The sequence below is a fragment of the Ammospiza nelsoni genome, chromosome 4 (genome assembly GCF_027579445.1).
Source record: "Ammospiza nelsoni isolate bAmmNel1 chromosome 4, bAmmNel1.pri, whole genome shotgun sequence".
Classification (NCBI taxonomy): domain Eukaryota; kingdom Metazoa; phylum Chordata; class Aves; order Passeriformes; family Passerellidae; genus Ammospiza; species Ammospiza nelsoni.
Window position 1 is genome coordinate 50,218,368 of NC_080636.1, and position 13,070 is coordinate 50,231,437.

A 13,070-nucleotide genomic window follows, 5' to 3' on the forward strand; every position below is an offset into this window, starting at 1 on the left:
CACGGCTCACTGTGCCAAATGTGAATAAATTCCTCCCCGTTCCTTCTTTGGTGGCTGCCATGGAGGAAGGTGAAGAGACTCCTACTATTCACAGCTTATCTACATCAAGTCACAGCTCATGGCTACATGGAGTTTGTTGCTCCCTTGCCCCAGCTTTCCATTTTTGAATCTTCTCCCATCTACTCTCTAAACCCTGCTGCCAAACCTACAGGCAGTGAACACTGACATGGATTCTTGAACAAGGTAACCACAAGGTTGTTATACAAGGGCCGTGCTACTGATTACAGTAGCACTAAGAGCTGCTTACAATAGCAGAAACGACTTCCATCCAAACTTAATTCAGCACTATTTTCTTTATATACAGTATAAGCAAATACATTGTGACCAGAGCATTTTAGAGATTTTATATTTTTGAAATTTACACGACTAGGCTCTGTAACTGTTTGCTACTGTGTTAGGTTAACACAATCTGGCTTTTAGTGGTGGCAGAGGAACCACAGAGGCTTCTGGGAAAGAAAGGGTCCTTGAACTTCTACTATGCCCAGCAGAGCCAATTCCTAAAGGCTCTGATGACTGAACACCAATTCTCCCTCGAGTTGGAGAAAAGGAAAAGGTGAAAACACCTTTTTAAGTTTTATTACTGTTTTGCCCGTAAAATGCTTCTTTCCAATCCTTACCTCAGCTCATGAGCTCCTTTATAATTGTTCTTTCCACCTGCTCTGCTCAACTATACCAAAGAATGAGTGAATGATTTTTTTGTGGGTGCACTGGCATTTGGCCAGCATCAAACCCACGACAGCTACCTGTAAGCCAGCAGTGTATTTTACCTGCCAAGTAATTCTTCCCTCTCAAACTAGACATTTTAATGGTCAAATACATGTGCTTCCAACTAAAACTAAAGGATATTAGTCAAGTGAAGCATTCTGACAAACAGATATCTCCCTCAGGGGACACAGCACACAGCAGACTGGACTCTGCCATTTATACATGAAATATTTTGCACATATTCACACCAAGGACTGCAAATCCTTTTATCACAAAGCAGTCTTCACATCCTCCAAACATTTGAAAACTAAGGTAAATTATTTAACAGCCATCCAGACTTAAACGTGCTATTTATAAGAAATTTTATACAAACTACACTGCAGACTGAAGTATGTTGTACGTTCAGTAACACCAAGAGTTAAGATCAGCTGAACATCAGGTGTTACCATGAGCCTGATCAGAAGCTTCACAGTGAATCTACCACCAAGTACCACTCAACCTACACAAAGAATCACCTCAATCACAACACAAAGCAGAAAACTCCCTTTCAAGCAGGTACACTTGAGGATCAACACACAGGTACAACCCAGCTGATTCAAGAGTGTTTTAAAACTAATTTGCAGCAGTGAAAGAAAACAAAAACAAAGGAGTCTATGCTGCCTGGATTTTGCAGCTGATTAAACAGGTGAGAAGCACACCCAGAAGTGTTTCATGAGCAAGATGAAGGCAGTCACAGAAGACCAACATAAAGGAGCAACCACCTTTGTCATCTCACCTGCAAGCATGCAAGACTAGAGGTTTTCCCTCTAGAGTAATTATCAAAGACAAGAAGGTATCATCTATTCCCCAAGCTCACAAGTGGGAGCACTGGGGCATTATTGACTACTTTCTTTTTATTCTTATTTGAATCAGCACAAGAAAGAGCAGAGTGAGAATTAAATCAATATAGCAGAACCAGGTGGGTGGAATGGGATCACATTACCAATTGTTATGCCCTTTGAAATTGAACAGAAACCAAAAATAGTGTGTAATTTCCATTAAAGAGACAGAATTTTAGAAAAAAAACAGCATAAAGAACTTTTAACTGTTTTCTCTTCTAAGACTCTGTTTTACCAGGTCACACTTTTTACTCCAACCTAACACGCCACATCTGCAATGTAACTGAAGTAAAATGAATGTAAACTACCTCGTGCCCCAATACTTAAAAACAATCAACTCAAACCAACCAAACAAAAAGCCCCACCAAAACCCCCACAGGAAATCTCTTCTCACCCAGAAATAATGCTGTAGAAGTAAGCATCCTCATTTAGTCGGTGCTGTGACAGACCAGCTGAAGAATATGATTTTCTCGAGATTGAGCCCCAGAAGACATCAAAGCTGCAAACTGAACTTCTCTGGAGTTCACTGTACTCAGCCCCTCTCCTTCAGCAAGTGACACAGCCAGTGTCACCATCAGAGGAAACATACTGCAGACAATTCCCCATCACATACAAGAGTCACCAGGACAGCTGATCTACACATGGGCACAGGTGAGCATCTCACTGGCAAGGCATCTACACATGGGCACAGGTGAGCATCTCACTGGCCCCAGGAAGAAGCACAGCGAAGAAGGGGCTGCTCAAACAACACAACTCACAAATTTGTCACTGCTGTCCTCTTCCCTAGGGTTCTGAGGCTTGAGCCCATCCATGGTGGAGGAGGAGATGGACTACATTACCTTCAAAGGTCTCTTCCAACCAAATTATTGGTCCCCAAATGATTCTATGGTTCCACAACAAACCCTTTCAACTAGAGCAGTGTGCTCTTAGGGGACCCCAGTTTCTCCCAGTGGCAGTCATGGATGTACACTTGGGGCATCCCCTGGCAACTAGGATGCTGTGAGATCTCTGGCAGCAGGAAGCACTGGAATCCCTGGCCTTTGAATCACCCAAGGTGTGCATATCCTGCACTCTAAGTGCCCATCTGCCACTCTGATTCTATCTACTTCTTCCAGCACGGCTCAGAGGCAGCACTTCCCAGACAGTGAACTCAGGTGCTGTGTTCCAGCACAGTTCCTCTCTACAGGCAGACGAGACCAGGTCAAGTCACTAAAGTGCACTAACTCAAGCTAAATGCAGTAAAGAAGATGCTGAAAGCTGGAAGCATTAGGAGCTACTACTCACCATGAATTAGTGGGCTCTTTGAGCACTAACCATATCAAACAGCTCAGCAGCTCCAGGCAAAAGATATTCCACACCGATTCAATTTCATGACAAACACAAGATATATAAACCCAAGGACTGAAGAAACCACACAAATCTTGCGGCTGTGTTAATGCTGAAAAGCTCTGGAGCAAACTGGCATCGTTTTCTGCTGTCAAATTGAAACAAACTATCCTCTTTCACTGCTCTGAAGTGTTAATTAATTGAATTGTTCAGTGTAACAAACAGCTTCAACAATTGCCTGGTTCAATGGATTAATAAATCCTCCTCTGCACAGCATGCTTTACCTTTTGTAAGTCACTGACATCTTCCTAACTAGTGGTGCGTGGTAGCATACAACCAGAGGAATAGAAAAAGTTGAAATTCAAATTAGTTAGGAAGAATCTAAGAAATATGTACACCTTTTCATTTAATACTAAGGCAGAAAAAACAAATCTATGCTATATCTACACTTCTGAATTGGTCTTATTCCTTTATTTCAGAAAATACAGCTGGAAACAGGAGCTGATAAATAGTTAACTACAGCTCTTCTGGAAGACTAGAAATCCTCACTCACTGAAGACAGACTTGCTGAAAAAAAAACCACTATTCAAAATCAGTTCTGTTGGCCTGGACTTGCTTACATTAACCTCTTCTTGGGGAGAATTACCATGAATTCGGCCCTGTCAACTAAAATACAGTGACTTCTGTTCACAGCCTCCACATTCAGGTTTCCTCCCTGAACTCATCAAGAAACCCACTGTACCTCACAAGAGATCCAGGATGCACAGGATATGGTTGGTTTTTAATGATCATCTGAAACAACAAATTGTATCAATCCAAATTCCAAGATGTGGCATAAAAATGTCTAAAGGAGCCTTGGCTGTTCTGGACTGAGACCTGAGCTGAAGTATTCATGTATCTCACAAAATAATCCAAGACACATGGTGAGGCTATGGCATTTTCCACCTATGTATTACACCTAGAGTACTCCTCACCCTTCGCACTGAGATATGCAAGATGAGGTCTGGTGGCACTGAGCATTGAGAAATAGTTAAATGGGCCTATTAAGATAAGAAAGTTGTTCTTTAACATTACAAGGTTTGGTAACTTGATTCTGTGGTATCACAAAAGCAAACAGAAATCCCTGCAGCAAGCCCCACTGACCTCACTTTTAAGGGTGGCAGTGAATAATTGTTAATTTTCCCTAAATCCCCTATCAGCAAAATCAGAAAATGCATAGTTCCTTACACCCACTCCCGTTGCATTGACACGGTGCTGTTGCAGACAAGAGATTTAAACCTGAAACATCCACATAAAGTCCAATCAACAAAATCTCATTACAAAAACCTTTCAAAAACAGAAATAAACACAGCTTCATCAAATCCTAACCAAAATAATGGGTAGTAGCATATAAATAATTAACTCCCTTGCCCTAATTGAAACCACTTTGGGTTCAATTAAGAGTATCTATAGCCTTAACAATGTAAGACTGGCTGTAATCTTACAGCTGACAATGTTTATGTTAATGAGTCTTTTATTTTCACCAGCAAAACAGATAAAATTATGCTGCTCCTTGGAAATTTACAGCAGTGAATCATGTTTCTACAATTTCTGACAGCTCCAGTGACAAAAAATGGCCTAATTTCATGAACAGGCTTTAGTAACATGTATTTCTCAAGTGAATCCTCAGTGGCATCCTGAAGTCTCAAACAGTAATTAATTTCTTAAGCAGCTTTGAGAAACAGTTCTGAAAAATAAGATCAGTGATTCTGCTTAAAGCAGCAAGCCTATCCTGTATTTCCATTCCAATGTTCCTGCCATGACACAATTTCTCTTGCTACTACTACTGACCAAGTAGAGTATTCCTCTTGGCAAAGAAAAATGAAGTAATTGACATCTCAACAGACAAGCAATTGGAAGAGCCATGTTAGTAATTCCATATTTCAACAGAAAGACAATATATGATAAAATTCCAGTGGTGTGCATACTTGATTACTGTACAGCCATGCAAATGCAACAATGACTGCAAACAAACTAATTTACTTGGTTACTGATAAAAGTGAAATTCTGGAAATCAAGTCTTTAATCTTGAATTAAGATGACTTAAGAAGAGATTTCCAAGTCTTGTCACCTCAGCAGTCTTAAAATCAGCACCTGAATTTCTATGACAGAACAAATTTTTAAAGGCTTCATGCTGATGAGAGTGTTAGTAAAGGAGAAGCACTGGTCTGTCTAGTTTCAAAGTGCAGGGACAGGGAGTAGATTCTGGAATGAAGAAACAGGAAGATGGCCCAGCAGGAGGGCCTTGGCATATTTACAGCAGAGGCACGGCAGAGAGGTTGTTCAACAGGCTTTTTATCACCAGCAAGTTCCTCCATCACTTGGTAGAGCACTTCTCAGAGCCAGCATGGAAAGGAAGCCCACCAGCTCACAGACAGTGCCCACAAGCACTGCAATGTGCAGGTGAAAATGACCACAGGAAGGGGAAATGTCCCTGTCCCTCAGCAGACACTCTGCTTACTGCAGTGCCCCACAGCAGCACACGGGTCTGGCCATGCCCTATCAAGCCTGCACAGCACCTAAGGAAAGGACAGAGATGGAAGATGAACAGCTTCCATGTGTCAAAATGGCCATGGCTAATCCCCAGTCCTGAACAGGGAAACTGATCTGCACACAATGAAATACACACCAGCTCAGAGCAGTACGGCATCCCCTTCCTTAGAACATGACTTCTGGAGCACAAAGCAGAGTTGTGAGCAGTGGAACTGTTTAAACAAGGACTCCACACACTCACACAGCCCAACTGCTTGTTTCCAACATAAAACACAACAACGTTTCACTTCTGAAACACTTGGACTTTTCTCCTCTTTGCTCATCAAAGGCTAAGCTCACTATGCATGGTGAAAAGTACTTGCACCACCTCAGCCTGCCAGAACTCTAAGAGCTTCACCCTGATGTTTCAAGAGACTGAAAAAACTCTTCCACAAAATATATGGCACCCCTAACAGCTCTATATTTAATTTCTCTTCAACACTTTTTCAATAAATATATTTAACTTCTACATCCAAAGAAAACTTGAGTATTGTCTTTGGGATTTGTGAAATAAAAGTGAACATCATTGATGAACTGTACCTGACCAGATATAGCGAATAAATAATTTGGCAAAATTCCAGGAAGGGTTAAGGAATGTTCATCAGCTACATTTAATTAAAAATCAGTCAATCTTACATCCTACAACTACTAGTTCTGCAGTTGATACTAGGGGTGTGGGGGTAGAAGGAAATGGAATACACCTCTTTTTCCATTACTTCATAGTGTATCCAGCCTTATGTGTATCAAAATGCCACCTTAACCATTCCTGTGCTCTGTTCACTATTCTACCCTTTCCCCTGCCTCCACCTGAATTATTCTCCAGTAATTTCTGGACTGCCTAGAAATTATGTGTGTTCAAAAGAATCACAAAGACTCAATTATTTTAGATGTTCAAATGTCGATATCCACTTTTGCTCTAAATTCCTCAGAATCTCTAGGCAGTAGAGCATCTACTTGTAGACATAACAGCAAATAGTCAAAACTATAAAAAATATATGAGCTAGACGCTTTTATTTTAAATGGAAGTGCAGGTTTAAGGAGAACAGTGATTGCTAATCCTGTGGGTGTTTTTTTTTATTCAAGCTAATTATGCAGATCTCTTTGCTGCTGTACTACAGGAACTCTGAATTGTAAAATGTCTTTCAAATGGAAAAATGTTTCTATTAGAAACTCCACATGCCTGTAAAGTGACTAGAAGAGATTAGTCTAGTTACAGGTGTACACACTTCTGAACTCAGAATTTGTCAGGTAAGTGGAAATGCTGTCTTTGAGCAAACCCCTACACATGAGAAAGGTACTGACCATGCAAGATGCTTACTACTGAACCAACAAAACAACCCAACTCTAAAAGCTAATTATTGCCCTTTGCAATGCAAAGCTGGGCAGGTTGGTAACATTTGTGCTACAGGTATATATATCTTAAAAAAAAAATTAAAAATGAGGCCTCAGGAATTGAAAACACACACAAAGCACATTGAAAAACACCCCAACTTTATGCTCACTCACAAAAATACAAGGCACTTATCCACTCAGGTCCTGTGTTTATTATCTCCACGGAATTCAGAATGGGAATGGGTTTATACCTGTGTTAACAGCCTGCGTACCAGCAATTCCGCGTCTGTAAGGTATTGCATCCTTTCAGTAACCCTTGGGCCAGTTCCCAAAGCACCTGCTGACAAACCTCACGCAGGCACGCTGCACAGGACACACGGCCTGGCCGGCCAGGAGGCACCAGGGGTTTACCAGGACCAGCTCCCTCCTGGCTCAGGGCTGCCCAGGCAGCTCCTCCTTCCTAGAGAGCACCACACGGTGTGCCAGAGATACAGGGGCTACAGTCTCCAGAAAACATGTGTACAATGAGCAGAGGCTGCAGCATGACAGAGGTGTGAAGGGAAGAGGGAAGGCACACAAGGGAAGTAATTTTTCTTATGGCCTGCACTCAGGACTCCCTAAAAGATGTCTCACTGATTCAAGTCAAACACATAACTAAAACTTCACAAAGCAGGGTCACTATCTGTAGCAGGACATACAAGCAGTTCATTAGCAAAACTTTCAGTGTGATGAAAACCAGCTTTGAGCCTTTTCTATTCACCACGTGTTATAAAGATACCACATCAGAAGGCAGTCTTAAATACCAGACTGCACATCTGTCTCCCAGGCTCATCCCTGTGAGACAGGAAAAGCTCACAATGATACAACAGCTCCAGCCTATCCAGACACCTCAGACTCCACGATTTTTATTGAAGACCTTCAGCTTGAAAAAAAGCATACAGAAATCTGCTTGCACTGGGGCACACCTTTTCTAGTCTGAATCAAGCTTTGAATGCAAGGCTGCTGAGCCAGCACTTTCTCTAAAGACACTCTTTTTCCTTATTTGTTCCTGCCCTCCACACAAGTACTCAGACACATCCAAGCAAAGGGAAAAATAAAAACAAAAAACCAACCAAACCCGCTCAGACTGAAACAGGGAGAAGCTCCTTGATTCAGTGTACCCTGTAATCACACAAACCCTTCTCAATGCAAAGGAGGATGGATCACTGAGCAGCAAGGCAACATCTGCCCCAGCCCATAACACATGAAAAACTACACACTCAGTACAAGGTCATACCAACTCGAAAGCATGACTGAATCTTTTCAGAGATTTATAGTTCATATTTACTTTTTAACCCTAACTGAAACTGCATGTCTCACGGCCACATGCCTGTGCATAGGGCTTTCTAGTTCTACGTGCTCAGTTTCCACAAAATATTTTGGAAACAGAAGTGACAGAAGACTGTATACATCCCTCCCACTTAAGTGGCAGAAGTTTACAGAACCTTAAGAGTGCTGTTGCTCCAAGAGGACAACAGTACTCATCCTACTTCTGATCTTCGGAATGACTCAAAATAGTAGCCTAAGTCTTTCTGAAAGACAACATGAGATTTTTAGACAAAACCGACTTCTTCTGAGAGAAAGCAGCTTAATCCAAAAAGATTTTTGGATACAAAATCTGGTAAGTAAGTCCACTGAAGCTGCTCACTAACAAACTTAAGACACTTCCAATTCAACCCAAGTCCTTAGAAAGATAAATGTCCCAGCAACACCGCATGAAAGCTGAAACAAGTTCCTTAAGATGTAGCTGAATTGGGCCCCCTTTGCTGGTATTAGGACTGTAGACCATCTTAACCTCATTCTGAAAACCAGGCTTCTCGCCTAAATTACACTGAATGCTCTCTCATCCATATGCCAGCCGCCACCCAGCAAAATCGACTGACAAATTTCCATAGGAGCTGGCTGCAAATTAAACTTCAAGAAGACTTCAAAACCTTCATCCTTCTCCACTTCCTCCTTCGAAAGCCATCTTCTTACCGACCAACAAACATGGTTATTACCTACAGCAAAACAGTGAGTTATAAAAGAAGGTAAAAATAAAAAATGAAGCGAACCCAGGGTGGGTGCTCGGCAGGACAGCGGCTCTGCAAGGCGAGCGATGAATGAAGCGGCGGCGGGGCATTTCCCGGAGCCCGGGGTGCCTCACCGCGGCCGGCGCTGGGACCCGCGGGGCGAGCGGGCGGACGCGGCAGCCCCGGCGCTGCCCCGGCCGGGCGGGACGGGGCGCGGACGGCGCTGGCCCCGGCTTGCCCCAGCGGAGGGAGCCGCGGCCAGGGCGGTGCCGCCGGGACTCCGCTCCCCGCCGGCTCGGGGTACGAGCCGGGGCCTCCTCGACCCGCTCCCCGCCGCCGAGCGCGGGCCTCCCGCTCCGCCACTCACCAGAATGCGCTTGAAGAGCGCGTTCTCCTTGGGCGGCAGGCTCACGGACGGCATCCTCCCCGCCGCCGGCTCCGGCGCCGCCGAGGGGTTCCGAGGAGGAGACTGAGTGGGCGGGCGGGCGGGCTACGTCCCGTCTCCGCCGCTCGGCCGCCGCCGCCGCGAGCCTCGCCGCTGGAATTCCGCCGCTGCCGCCGGCCGCGGGCCCGGCCCTTCCCGGCCCTTCCCGCTCCTTCCCGGCCCCTCCGGCCGCCGCGCGCGCCGGGCTCCCCGCGCCAGCCCCGGGCGCGCTCACGTGGTCCCGAGCGGCCGCCGAGCCGCCGCCAAAATGGCAGCGCGGCGCTTCCCCAGCCGGGTCACGGCGGCCCCGCGCATGCGCCGCGGCCCCGCGCCGGCCCCGCCCCGCCGGTTTTGTGGGCTCCGCCGCCGAGCCGCGGCCGGCCCGGCGTGGTTCCGGAGCGGCGGCGCCACTGCCCGGTGCCGGCGGCGGGCGGGAAAGAGCGGAGAGCCATCGGGCTGCGCAGGGCCCGCCGACTCTCGCGCGACGGAGCTCGCCCGCCCGGGCGCCGGGGCACGGGCGGGGCGGGGTGGTCCCACCCCCGCGGGCGGAGCCGCGTCCGGTCGACAAGATGGCGGCGGGCCTGAGGGCGGTGAGGCGCTGGGGGCTGGTGGCGGCACCGCCCAGCCTTGGTGAGCGGCGGTGGCGGGAGGAGATCCCCTTCGGGGCAGACTGGTGGGCTTCAACCCGGCCCGGCCCGGCCCATTGACCTAGGGCTGCGGGAGCCCTGCTGCCTGGTCAGGCGGCGGCGTCCCCGTCAGCCAGTCCGCGTCTGGCGGTAGAGGAAGCTTCGTTGGTAGCTTCTCTCCTTCTACTGTTTTTAATCGAAGCCCATTAGCTATCTTTAAATCTTTTATGTGTTTTAAGTTGGTGTTGCTTCCGGGCCGGGGGAGGGCTCACCGTGTCTCGCCGCGGTGGTGGTGCCGGCCCTTCCCGGACAGGCTGTGGCCGTAGCGCGCTCGATTAGCGGGGATCGGAGGCGGGAAAGGCCCGGGGCCGGGGGCTTCGGGCAGGGGACTGTGAGAGGCATCCTTATGGAGCAGAAGATGCGGGGGGAAATTGTTATTGTGGCTGGGGAACGGGCAAAAAGCGCTGCTTTGAGGTGTTGGCAGCCCGCCCGTCCCCTCTCTGGCGGGTCAGGGAGCGTGTGCTGCGGGGATCCTGCGAGCGGATCGGCTCGTTATGTTATGTTATGTTATGTGTAAGTGTTATGGAGACCGCTTCATCATTGCATTCGTTTGGGGTTTGTTGTTGTCGTTTGCTATTTTCCCTGATTGCACGGATGTCAGTAAGAACCTGGTAGTCTAACCCTGAGGAATAGTAATGCATTTGTAATCTTGTGCCTTTTTAGCTTTTACTCGTTCTGCATTTGTTGTGAAAAAAGCGAATAATGCCCAACCGAACTGGCTGCGAGTTGGCTTGGCGTTTGGCACCAGTGCTGCCTTGTGGGCTCTCGTAAGTGTTTTCATTTGGTTTTGTTGAACTTGACTATTCCTTTAAAATTATAATAGTGCATGAATGCAGTGACTGCAAACTATTGAGTTTACTGAGGTAATGGATGGTCATAGCAGGTCTCAAATTTGAAGCATGATTATGTTCATTACTTATGTTTTCCCAGCTTTATGTTGTGCTCTTATTTTAAGAAATGAACAACTTCCTAAGCTTCTCTCTGTTGCAAACAGAGAATTAATTCTTCAAGCCTGTTGGATTAATGCTTTGGCATTATTTTCCCCATGGTCTTTCCAAAAAGAGAGAAGACCTAGGGATGTGCCCAGATAATGTTGTATTTATCACACTACCAATGCATTCTCACTTTTTAGCTGGTTAAGGTGGTTTTAGCTGATTTCAATGGATTAAGACCCCTTTTTCCTGAGCAAAGTGCAGATGTAAGATACTTCTGTTTCAGAGAACTCACAGACTTTGTGGTGTTAAAGAAAGCAGGGTGCAGTAGAATCGTGCAGGATCAACTGCACTCCCCATGGTGACAGTGTTTTCAGGGTGGGATGGGTTTCCCCCTTTTTTGGGGGTGGTGAATTCATTGGCAGTGGTCAAGAGAAAATGTTTGTCCTACGAGGCATTGTTCTCACACCTTTTTCAGTTGTTAATTTAGATGTGTTGTGTTCTGGACGGTCCCAGTTACATACTGGTTTGCATGCTGGTCACAAGTATTTCATATTCTGCGAGCTGTCTTTGCTGTCTGGATCCAGCTGTGAATTGTATAGCTGTTTATAATATTCTGCCCTTTTATAGCTTATCAAGCAGCACAATGAGGATGTAACGGAATATGAAAGAAGAAAAGCGAGAGCACATAAGTGTAGTCAGTGTTCATAGTAAGTATGCACATACCAATGCTTTTGACTTAGCTGAACACAAATTGTGAAGGTCTTTGACATCTTTTGGAAGTCAAGATACTGAACTGACTTATAGTCTTCTTTTTTTCCTCAGTACTTCGCATTTTGGATTTTACTATTCTTTTAAATCATTCCCAGCTTTAAAATGATAGGGTGGCTGATCTGTATTTTCGTATATTCACTTGTGTGTGTATTCCCTCTTAGCTTTCTGTCTTGAACATGCAAACTCTTAGAAAATAACACATCTCTTACAGTGTCTGCAATGAATAAAAGTTGTAAATTGAATACCTTATAAATGGCTCAGTGGCAAGGAAACAAGAGTGACTAATGATAGCTTATCTTTTCATCTTGGTTTTTCTTTTAACATATGTACAGTGGGGTCTGTGCCTGTAGATGTGCACTATAGGGCAGAGTGTATGTAGTTATTGTCCCCTTTTCAGTAAAAAAACCATAATTTGTGTTTCTGCCAGCTAAGAAGTCTTTGGGGATTATGGCCTCAGAGGAATTAACATGAAAAAAATCCTTATACTACAGAAAACCTTGTGGTGCTGTGGTTATTTTTCCCCATGAATGTTCCTCTCCAGATAAAAATGCAGGATGTTATGAGATGTTTCTTGCCACTTTGATCACATCTATTTTTCTTGTTGCTAGGATTTTTTTCTTTTCTTTTCTTAGGCTGATGACATGGTCACAAAGAGATGTGCACTACAGAGCCAAGTGTATGTGGTTGTTGTCCTATGAATAAATGAGCACAGAAGAAGTAAAAGGTTATCTAATGTATGTTCATACATTTCATGTGCATAATTAAAAATAAATTATAAAGTCTAGAAGAAACCTGAAACTACTTTCTTTACCATCAATATTTCATTCTGCTGGTTGAAGTTGTTTTATGTTTTCATTTCCATTTCTTAGTTTATCAGTCTTATTTTCAAAACTGCCTTTGTTATTCTGGAGGATATATTATAAAATTAAACATCAGTTCAGATGAAGTTCAGTAAATGTTCCAGAAGTGTAGTCTTGCTCTGCCATCACTGTCACTGCTAAATTTATAAAATAAGCAAATATAAGAATAGGATCTGTATAAATGCTAAAATCTGCGTTTTCCTGTGAGCATTTTGGGGACTGGCCGTGCCTGAGAGGTGCCCCCAAGGGAAGGACTGCCCAGCCCGTGTCAGTGTTGGGTGTGAGCTCTGCCTTCTGAACGCGCCTCAAGGTCAGTCAAGGACAAAGGCTGGGAAAAGGCCATCGTGGCAGAGTGTGATGGCATTAGATGATCATTAGGGAACAAAGGAGCTCTGTACAGAGAGAGGAGGGGAAACCGGGCTGCTGCCCAACAATGTAGGTAGGACAAGGAGAGCTGCACATGTCTGACCC

The 13,070-nt window shown here is 45.1% G+C and overlaps 2 protein-coding genes across 3 annotated transcripts in view; one reads left to right on the plus strand and one right to left on the minus strand.

The window, feature by feature from the left end:
- Window positions 1-9,589, minus strand: part of NAA15 (N-alpha-acetyltransferase 15, NatA auxiliary subunit) — a 35,112-nt gene extending 25,523 nt beyond the window's left edge. The window contains exon 1 of the mRNA XM_059470355.1: window positions 9,291-9,589. Coding sequence (XP_059326338.1) covers window positions 9,291-9,344 — 54 coding nt within the window. The 5' untranslated portion in view covers window positions 9,345-9,589. The remainder of the gene's footprint in view (window positions 1-9,290) is intronic.
- A 98-nt stretch (window positions 9,590-9,687) lies between these two features.
- NDUFC1 (NADH:ubiquinone oxidoreductase subunit C1) lies at window positions 9,688-12,530 on the plus strand. Of its 2 annotated transcripts, XM_059470358.1 has the most exons (4): window positions 9,704-9,977; window positions 10,697-10,800; window positions 11,596-11,675; window positions 12,372-12,530. In XM_059470358.1, coding segments are annotated over exons 1-4 (246 nt in total). In that variant the 5' UTR covers window positions 9,704-9,916; the 3' UTR covers window positions 12,373-12,530. The 2 variants fall into 2 exon arrangements, with proteins under 2 accessions (XP_059326342.1, XP_059326341.1); XM_059470359.1 differs by lacking the exon at window positions 12,372-12,530 and having other exon boundaries at window positions 9,688-9,977; window positions 11,596-11,676.
- Window positions 12,531-13,070: the final 540 nt, after the last annotated feature.